Source organism: Telmatherina bonti (assembly GCF_933228915.1).
Source record: "Telmatherina bonti genome assembly, chromosome: 19".
Lineage (NCBI taxonomy): Eukaryota > Metazoa > Chordata > Actinopteri > Atheriniformes > Telmatherinidae > Telmatherina > Telmatherina bonti.
In genome coordinates this window covers 17,405,810-17,417,036 of record NC_136617.1, presented here as the reverse complement: position 1 = coordinate 17,417,036, position 11,227 = coordinate 17,405,810, and the positions used below count along the sequence as shown (strand labels likewise).

The 11,227-nt window shown below is 37.7% G+C and overlaps 1 protein-coding gene across 1 annotated transcript; it reads left to right on the top strand.

Moving 5' to 3' along the window:
* Positions 1-5,569: 5,569 nt before the first annotated feature.
* Positions 5,570-10,325, top strand: LOC306769944 (kelch-like protein 10; the record flags this gene model as incomplete). Its single annotated transcript, XM_079258711.1, has 5 exons — positions 5,570-5,721; positions 6,583-7,066; positions 7,943-8,560; positions 8,728-8,877; positions 9,963-10,325. 5 exons carry the CDS (start codon positions 5,570-5,572, stop codon positions 10,323-10,325), a joined length of 1,767 nt encoding a protein of 588 aa, XP_079114837.1.
* Positions 10,326-11,227: the final 902 nt, after the last annotated feature.

Sequence of the window (11,227 nt, the reverse complement as noted above, 5' to 3'; positions counted from 1 at the left end):
CAAAGGAATATGCTGCACAAGCAGGCATGAAAAACTGTGTGGACCCACACTTTGTAACAGTTGATATATTTCATTTATAGACAGCTTAAAACTACTGTAGCTCAACCAGGTGATGGTATGCAGCAGGAGATCATTTATGAATCAAATGGATGTTCAAAGCGGAGCAAGATTTACAGACATGATGTGGATGATAGAGCAATAGAGGTTTTAGCAGTTGTATAAATTGTAACTGACAAGTGTAATTTACTTTTTTCTGCTTGCATTTATCAAGCCATTCTAGAGGTAATTTGGAAGGCAATGAAGTCCATTCTCTCAAAGTATGCAGATACACACTCATATATACACACAATGGTTTGTATTGGCAACATACATCTTCATTAGTGTCCAGTCATATCTCTGTTCTTACACTCTGCGACTCAAGTTTCTTTGTTTTTCCCTCATGAATGTTAACACTCTGTCATATTTAGGGATGATAACTGGGAGATGCTCAGAGGATTGTCTAGTGAAAATTTTAGTTAATCACGCATGCATGCTTGATTAATCTCATACAGAGAGAATAAGAGAGAAATAAACGACATGTACAGCTCTATTTCCATTTTATTGGATCAAAGAAAATTTATGGAAACAATCTTTCCTGACTGATGCAGAGTTTGAAGGCAGATAGCTTATACACAAACAGGAGATCAAATCAGCAGACCTAATTTTTTAAGTTTTTTGCTAGGATGACAAACAGCTGCTTCATTTTTTAAGTTGTTTTCGCAACCAAATAATAATAACACTGAAAATGCCATCTATCTGATCAGACATTACAATGCTTTAATACTAAAAATACAATCAAAACTGTAAAAAAAAAAAAAAAAAAAAAAAAAAAAAAAAGCAGAACATCTAATTATGACATGCTGCTTAGTTTGTGTGCTGTGGTCCAGTACAACCAGTACAAACCAAAATCAAGACATTATTCTGAAAGACTGATGACTGGTTACTGTGTGCATGTTTAAGTCTGTGTTTCAGTTGTTGTCCATTTTACGTTTTTATATTATTATTATTATTATTATTATTATTATTATTATTAATAGTAATAATAATAATAATAATAACAACAATAATAATAATAACAATAATATTATTAATAATACAATCTGGCTTTCAAAAGCAGTAGTTAATTGTTCGATCTGCATTTAGTCCTGCAACAAATTATTCTGTTTAAAGATATTTATTTGATCATGCTCTGTTTGGCATGGATTAGAACATAACACCTGGAACTTCCACTGAGGTGTTATATCAGAACTGCAGATGTGGGGACAGCTCACTTTTGCTTCACAGAAATACATTTATTGACAGAAGGATCTCTGCAGACGCTTTACAACTGACACACAACTTGTGGACAAGCAGGAACTTCTTGCATGTGCAAGAAAGGTATGTCTCATTCTCAGTACTGCTGTGTGTGCAAATGTCCAGTTTCCACTCAAAAATGAAAAAGATCCTTAATTCTGTCAGAAATGTATGATTTTCATTTACCAGTCCAAATAAGCCTGTAGAGCAGAATTTAATCTTTGTTGTTCAGTCTGTTAGCATGCTAACATTGATCAAACATTCCATAATTAGCATGCAGTAGTTTCTATTTTATCCATCTCTCAGTGATTAAATAGTTAGTAGGTCTAGTAAAAACTAAAATCTGGAAACTGGAGAGTAAGAACCGCCTGCCTGTCACTCATTGATATGGATAAACAACTCACTTAGCTGCTCTCAGTTATTAATAGTCCCAGTTTTTCTTGTGTGGGATAGTTAATTCCCTTTTAAATATTCTGCTCATGCTGTGTTTCTGAATGTTTTGACATCCCACTCTTGGTTGTTTTATGCCTTCAAGACAAATTAGTAGGCCAGTGATTGGAAAACAAGACCAGTGACCTCAGTAAATAAATTCAAATTTGATTAAAGTTTGATTGCAGTCATTCTTCTCCACCGACTCTTTGTTTTCATAAATATCTCCTCAAATGCTGTATTTCGAAACCACTTTATTTAGCAGACATTCATCAATACAATGGCCCCCCCAACTATTCACACTAATATTCCCCCTTTGCTGAGCAAAATGACATGAACTGAGACCTCACAGTAAGTTTTGTATGGGGTCTTCAATTAGTAAACCAATGACTAACTTGCTCATTACATTTCTGGTTACCTATAATGCTAAACTGTGTTGATGGAAGCTGTTTCATGTGTTTAATGGTTTTGATATAATAAGAATTTGTATTTTGGTTCAAATGTTAAATTTGTATTTGCCAATGAATGGAAAGATGGTCTAGTTGTACAGAGATTTCCAATCCAATGCTCTGGCTTCCTGTCGCTCAGAGGATAGACCTTAAAACAGCTCTGCTCCTGTACAAGTCCTTTCATGATCAGGCATCAAGGTATATCTCAGACATGTTAGAACAAGATGAACCATATCGGGCTCTGTGAAGCTAGGGGAATAGTCTCCTGGTGATTCTCAGGGTCAGGACCAAACTTGGCAAGGCTGCGTTTCAGTTTTATGCGGTCAAAGTCTAGAAGAGTCTGCCTGAAGATGTGAGGCAAACATCTAGTGTGGCAATGTTAAAGATCAGGCTGAAAGCGTTTTTATTTGGCCATGCTCATGGCAGCTGAAATTATTTAATTTTATTTCAGTATCATTTTGATCTTAATCTTGAGTCTTAATCTTGAGAATCTAAATGTTTATTCATTGATTTTTTTTTTTTTTTACATTCTTAACACACTATAAACAACACTGTTTTAATGTTGTTTAAATGTTGTTTATTGTGTCTGCTGTAATGCACACTGAGCTGCTTTTGATGTAGGAAATGAGCCTATAAATAAATAGTCTTTTCTTCTGCTTAAAAAAGCAAAACTGGCTAAAATAAGGATAATTAATAAAAAAAAAAAAAACAGATTTGGGCAGTGGGCTTGCTGAGATGGAGCACTAAACAGAGCCAGAATTCCCATCACAGTGACAACTGGAGGAGGACAGCATAGGTTGGCAGTCTCACATGTACACCTAAGAATTCAAGAAATAATTAGGGAGGTGGCACTGACAGGTGTCCAGTTAGATGCTCCACTTGACAGTAGTGCCGCTCCAGGCACATCAGTTTCTGAGGCTGCAGACATAGGCAGTCATCCACTGCCAGGCTCTGCAGGGACTCCAGCCCCCACCGGCAATGCAAGCACTGGTTAGTGAGGTTGCATTTGGCATGTTGGAGCCCAAATCACAAAAAATTAATAAAACATACTTTTTTCCACCTGTGGTTCTCAACACTGAAACACCTGCACTGAAATATATGACTAAAGTATATTTGATTTTTTTTTGCAAAGCCAGACATAGAAAATGTTTTGCATAACACTGACATAATATAACTTCTTACTTTTAAAGATAAGTACATGAGATTTTTACTCCATTTTAGTGTTTCTTTATTTTGGAATGGTTGCAGGTCATGTTTTGCGTACTGTGGGATGTTGGATATGAGGGGAATTGTTATTGGGTGTCGTTGTAATGTTTACTTTAAAAACCAATCTACAAACTAAGTTTCCTATCGGGGATAGTAAAAAATAATATGTAAATAAATGTGTGTACCTAAAAAAAAAAAAAAAAAAAAAAAAAAGACATGGTAACCAAGGAAAACCTCTGTCAGTTAACGATGACAGTTTGGCTGATTTGCTGATTTGGAGGATGTTGTAAATGTCAATCTGTCAAACTAAAATATAAGAGCTAATTTCAGACCTGTTAGATTCACACTGATTCTTGAGCTGTGCTTTAGCAGCTTTCGGGTTGGTAGCATGACATCTATAGTGCTTGGTGTCTGTTGAGCTCTGGATTGACACATCAGCATTGTCACAGTGAGATGTGAACTGAAAGATATGATCGATTCATTTCAAACTCACCTATTAAGGTTTTCCAACATAACCATTCAATGTTTTCTGAATAATGACTGATAATGACAACTATTGCAGATGTATTTGTTAAACAGGGGTCCACATTACATATGTGCCCATTACTTATGGGATATACAGGTGGATACAGGTTAAAGGGGGTTTGTGGGTTTGGTAGTTAATTTAAAATTAATTTTGATGGTTAACATAGTTAACATTGATGGTCCTTCTGTGTGTTTTCTCTGCAATACAAATCATATTTAAAGCCTTTCTTCTCTCTGTTAGAAAATGCAGTGAAAGAATGAAATTCAAAGCATAGTATATGTTGAATCCATATAAAGGGTTGGTTTGTTATCTTTCATCCCATTTAGTGGGACCATGTGCATAAAAAGTGTTAGGATGTTATGTTAGATGTGACATTAAAGTGGTTAAGAAATTGATCTGTTGTATTTTAAGTCAGGCACTTAAGTGGCTGACTGGGGTCCTGAGAAGTGTGGGAAAATATGCAGCAGCACAGGAACAAGAAAACAGTGAAGGATCGGATAAAACACGTAATGTCTCCCGATTTGTGAACAATAATTGAAATGTGCAAAATGTGACAGACACAACACAACAAAGCCAACAAAAGACAAGGCAGAATCATGGACAGATACCAGGACAAGACAGACAGAACTAGACATAGCCACATTATTATAGGCAAGTTCAATAAGCTGTGATTGACATCAGGTAGTCATGGCTGGAAATGCTGCTGATAACATTGGTATCAAATTGGTAACATTCATAACATTAGCATGGACATACTGTGTGTACTGTGTGTGTGCTGCTATGGGAAAGGATCTTTGACTTTCGATGGGATGTTTACTTTGGAGATATTGCTGAGAAGACAGAATGGTGCTGATACTGGGACTTGTGGACCTGTGGTCATAAATTTTGGGACATTTTCCCATTAAATCCAATGGGAAAATGTTCCTGAACATATGACCACAGTGTACAACTCAGGCTGGTTGAGAGTGTCTTGTAATGTTATTTCCATGGTAACCGTAGTTTATCATATCGGTTACCATGTTAATAAACTTGACAAGCCACTAATCAGAATTGTGGCGACCACAAGGGTGACCAATAAGATTTCAGTATTTTATTTGGCAGAATAACGTGAACAACAAATACACATGTAAACTAAACGCTCACACATTAGCACACTGCCATTGGATGATATGTCATGGAATAATGTTAATGGGATTTCCTTTAATCATCATCCTCTTAACTGGCCAGTAGGTTCTCATTTTACCCACCAAACTGAATTTTGATCTGCGTTTGGTGGGTTGCCATGCGTTCATTTAGAGTTCAGATCATGAATGTTAAACAATGTGGTCTTGTTATTGCTTTAATTTAGGTTTTTAAAATTGGATATATATGTAGAGTTTATCTTTGAAACATCTGTCAGACAAAAGTACATTCTACACACTATAAGGCTGAGGTACACGACATGACAAGAGGCTTTTGAAACCGTCTTTAATGTAAAAAGAATGGAATTGTCACATGAAAGGACACTCTGATGTAATGAAGCTCCATTCTGGAATCATTCAGGAATGCTAGTTCACATTTTAGTCTCCACTAGATCCTGCCTGACTCCAGCAAACATCTGCAACAAGATTTCTTGCCAAAATTCAAGATGAACGAACCCAGTCATACGTCACATAGTATGAGTTCAGTGTATAACGAACTCCGCCTGGAAGGACAGTTCTGTGATGCAGTTATCAAAGTTGGAAGTGCTGAATTTCCCGTTCACAAAGTCATCCTTTGTAACTGTTCACCGTACTTCCGGTAAGTTCTTTTTTTTGCTATCAGAAAAGGGAAATGGAGGATTTATATCCCTATGCTGAGCAGCAACGCATTGTTTTTGCTTTAGTTAAGCATCTGAATTTGAGAAACAACTTTTAACTGAGGGGAAAAGTTGAATTATTGAGCATTTTTAATTCAACAGCTTTGCCACGTATCATGATAAAAGATCATGGGCGTAAGGAAATTCAACAAATAATACGTTTTATAAAAAATTATATATGATTTTGCCATTATTTATATATTTACTTGATGTTGTATAGACTACCTTTATATGAGACCATAATTGCTTTAATATAAAAAAAAACAAAAAACAAAAAAAAACTAAACAATTTTGAACAAATCCAAAATAATCTTCAATAAACTTTGAATAATCTGTAAAAAAAAAAAAAGCTGATTCTAGCTTTTATTATTTTACTTAAGTTATCCTATATGATTTATTATGATTTTATGAATTTTACAAGCCCTTTTATTTATGTATTTATATTATTTTGATTCTCTTTATATTCTTTCAAGTTATTTTTAGTGTTTTGCCTGCATCACTCTGCAATGCTTTTAATTTTTTATGTGAGGTACTCTTGATATATTATTGTTGAATTGTCTTGTTCTCGGAATGTAGTATAAATAAAATAAACTTTTTATTAATTTAGCAAATGTTGGGAAACTCAATATGCTCCTGCTACTTTATTGATGATGATTTAAGCTACATGACTTTTCTTTTTTGTTATTGTTGTTTAATTGTTTTACTTTGTTGCAATTGTTTAAAAGTGTGAATGGAGAAAAAAAAATTATATAGTGCACAACATCTTTATGAATATTGACATATCTTCTGTATCTCCTTCTCAGAGCTCTCTTCACACGCTGGTCTGATCCAGATCGAAAGGTCTTTGACATTCCCGGCCTGTCTGTTGACACTATGCAGCTCATCCTAGACTATGCATACACCGGTTCTATTTCTCTCACAGAGGGCAATGTGCGACAACTTATGCTAGCTGCTGATCAGTTTAATGCAATGGATGTCATACAGTCCTGCTGTGACTTCCTTGAGAAGACACTGAGTCCAAAAAACTGCATTGGTGTCTGGCAGTTTACAAAAACCTGCTTCCAACTCAGGCTGCACACCAAAGCCTACCGATACATCATTGAGCACTTTGAGGAGGTTGTTTCCTACAGGGAGTTTCTGCAGCTGACTGCGGAGGAGCTCGCTGCGATCATTGACAAAGACGACCTCATCGTGAGAAAGGAATCCATTGTGTTTGAGGCTGTCTGCAAGTGGATCGGCCTTTCTTCACATGACCGTCGAAAAAATATCCCTACACTCTTGTCTAAGGTAAAGTAACTTATATGAACACATTTATTTTAATATGAACACATTCAGTCTTTAGTTGGATGTACAGTACCAATCAAAAGTGTTTACATTTCCAAGCATGTCCAAACTTTTGACTGGTACTGTATGAGTTCTTTAAAGCAAATTATTCAGTTTAGGTTAATCCGTGATGAAGTCTGCAAAGTTTGAGTCTGCTTTGATATCTGAACTTCTCTTAGGCTGTTTTGTAGCGCTTCACTTTATATCTTTTGAGTGTATCTATCCACTCTGGTGTCACAGACAGATAAGTGGAACAACTGGACCTCATCTATCATAAACAGTGACATGTACAGAAACAGGAGAACAGGGAGACATTAGTATCTCAACTTATTTCTAGTTGCTGTTGAAAGCAGATTGTATGTGGTTTATGGAAAATTCTCATTTGTCAGCACAGTTTACAGATTTTTTTAAACATACCAGTGAACTGCACTTTGACTATCGGTAAAATTTTCCTTTACTATTGTGAAAACAGCATCGTCATATATGCATTTATGTATTTAATCAGATACAGAAAGTCTACATAGCACAAATAATATCACATCTGAAAATTGTCCTCATTAAATAATTTGTTCAAATAAACTCTGAGCCGGATTTTGCCGAAGGTTTTTCCTTCCTGTTAAAAGGAATTTTTAAATCCTTACCTCTGTCGCCTTGTGCAATCTCAGAATGGGGGACTGAATCAAAGTCAGGATTCGATGCGATCTGTTGGTTTTCCTTAACTAAGCTATTAATTATGAATTGGAGCAAACTGATGTGTCTGTAAAGTGCCTTGAAGTGACGTTGTTGTGAAGTGACTTTATACAAATAAAGTCTTAACATCTTGCCATGTTATCTCCTCAGATCCGACTGGGCCTGATGGGGGAAGACTATATTCGAGTCAATGTGCTGTCCAATGAATTAATCAAGAGCAATTCTGAGTGCATCCCTATTATTACCAGTGCCATTAAAATCATTTCCACTGTTGACGCATACAGACTTCCTTTTCCTAGCATCTGTAACCCCCTTTGCCGTCCTCGTCTGCCAAGTGTCATCCTACTGGCTGTCGGAGGCTGGAGTGGTGGTGATCCAACCAATGGCATTGAGGCTTATGATATCCGGGCTGACCGCTGGACCAACGTGACAAAAAATCTAGAGCGTCCTCGGGCCTACCACGGTTCTGCCTTCCTCAATGGATATGTGTACTGTGTTGGTGGCTTTGACAGAGTGGAGCATTTCAATAGCGTGCGCAGGTTTGACCCCACCACGCACACTTGGTCTGAGGTGGCACCCATGTACTGCCGCCGCTGCTATGTGAGTGTGACAGTGCTGAATGGATGCATGTATGCAATGGGAGGCTATGATGGACACTCAAGACTCAACACTGCAGAGTACTATCAACCTGACATCAACCAATGGAGCCATATTGCGTCGATGCACGAGCAGCGGAGCGACGCCAGTTGCACAACCTTCAATGAAAGGGTGGGTGAATGGAGAGTGGCTGATGGCTCATTAGTCTGAAAATGAATCATACACTTTATAATTGTATGAAACAAAATTGTTGAGTTTTTCAAACAAAAAAGAAGAATGGGAAAGTTCAAATGCATTGTTAGGAAAGTTAAATTACTTAAAGCTCTGTTTGTGCTTAGGTTTACATTTGTGGTGGATTTAATGGACATGAGTGCCTGCAAACAGCAGAGTTCTACAGCCCAGAGACCGACCAATGGACGATGATCTCCCCCATGAACAGCCGGCGCAGTGGAATCGGAGTCATTGCATATGCAGATCGTGTCTATGCAGTAAGTGCAGGAACCACTGCTGACACACAGGTTACACATAAATTACATCTATAATGTGTGAAAGCTTTCATAAGCAGGGTTTTATATTGATCAGACTCACAGAGGGGTTTACGTGCCTCAAGCTTCTGCTCATCATTAAACCTAATTCCAAACCATGTTAACTCGTGACCTAATGTATGACACAATTCTACAGTTGTATAAAAAAATATTTAAATACCAATGCAAAAGCAGGATGTGCTGCTTTTTTATTTTATAAATGCAGAGACTTTACTGTCAATCCTCATTTATGGCATTTACATTAGCTTAACTTGTCCAAGAGCATGACTGGAATGTTGACCTGGGATTGGGGGGGTTGGGGTGGGGTGTGGGGCTCATAGACCAACTCTAAAGTCGAAATGGTCCCCCGAGAACAGGCTATCAAATTCTGACAAAGTTTACAGTGTGAACCTGGATAAACCTCAAAAGCCCCAGTGCAAGTGAAGGCAGCATTTACTTTACTTTCATACTTTATTTTACACGAACACCACCATGTTCTTGATCATAATGCAGCATTCATACAGCATCATCCCACCAACTGAGAAATGGGCAAATATATATTTAAAACTGTTTAATGAAGATTTTATGAACATTGTTACATTTAATATATGAAGATTGATTTTATGAAGATCTGAAAAGATGTTACAACTGTGCCAAGTTAAAAGGCCAATCATACTCAAGAAACAGTAATAGAATCTGTGATTTGGCTCAAAGCAAGTTTTCTTTATCATTTAAGCCATAATTTAATTGCAGACACAATGGTGTATACCTGAACACAGATGCTGGCAGATTAAGAACTAAAAATGATTTGCAAATCAAAGTATTACAAGAAGAGTAGCTGAAATAAAACAAACAAAAACACAAAAGCAAGCCCAATAGTGGTCAAGTTGGAGCTGAGTTACTGTTTCTGATCCAACTGTGTCGTATTTTATTCCAAGCCTTTATTTTAACTAGCATAAGAGGCCCCGTTTGTGCATTTACGGAGATGCTGGGATGCCTCTACTGACATTTAAACAATTTCCAATAATACTGAACCTTCACTCCCATAGGTTGGCGGATTTGATGGCACCAACCGTTTGCATACTGCTGAGGCCTACAACCCACAAACTGACACTTGGGAAAATGTGTCCTCCATGATTACCCCTCGCAGCAACTTTGGCATTGAGGTCATTGAAGACAAGCTTTTTGCTGTGGGAGGATTCAACGGCTTCACCACCACCTACAACGTGGAGTGCTACGATGCCACAGTAGATCAGTGGTCTGAGGCTCGTGACATGGAGATTTTCCGCAGTGCCCTGAGCTGCTGCGTGGTGTCTGGGCTTCCCAACATGGCTGAGTACTCTGTGAGTCGTGATGCCCTGCCAATATACCACTTTGAGGAGGAGGAGATGGAGTCAGGAGACTCGTCCTGAACATTCTGTGGCAATTTTGTGCAGTCCTGCCAAACTCCACCTTCCAAGACAGGCTCAGCTGTAACATTAACATATTAAATAAAGTTCTCTGCATCAAACTATTGCTGAATGAGAGACTTTTTCACAAATTTCATGATAAACCAATGTTTTTGTCACCAAACTAATCTTAAAGAAATTATGCTGTTGTAACCAGTTGTTTGCAAGACAGTAAATAAGTGCAGACATGTCCAATAAGTCAATTTCTTTTCATGTACAGCTTTTTCTCTGAAGGTGACAGAGCTTGATTGATAGCCATGGTTTGTTACTGTGACCCCAAACAGCTGAACCAGAGTGGTCAATCTGAACGCATCATCCACAACATATTGCTCAAACAATCATGAAATAATAGGACTGCTACTTTTCTCTCGCTGCACATACTCAAAGTTTCTTTTTCATAGTAAGCAAGAGCAGATTATACAGTTCATGTTCACATTGTCTTAGCTCCGATCGCCATGTTCTCTTGCACGTCAGGGCCTCTTTTTCCTCGCTCTTTAATTTGATCTAAAAATTAGCTGTGTTTGTGGCTAAAATTAATTTAGACTGATACTATTTCGAGCGTTCGAGAGACAGAGTACGATAGGGCATGTTTTCTCTGTCAGTCTCTTGACCGACTAATGTGGTTGGGGAAAAGACCTCAAGCAGTTCAGCCAGTGGCTGACTGCAAGCTATTTGCATTGCCAGGATGTGTCAGCAGTTTCCCTGGAAAAACACACTGTGACTGTTGCACACAACTCCAAAAACTCAGTGAGCGGGTGTTAACTGCCAGGTTTTTATTGCAGTTTTTTTCATGCCAACATAAACAGAGAGTGGGAGGAGCCTTTGAAGAAACGCTTAGACTAAGCTGTGGGTGGAGCTCATTAGCA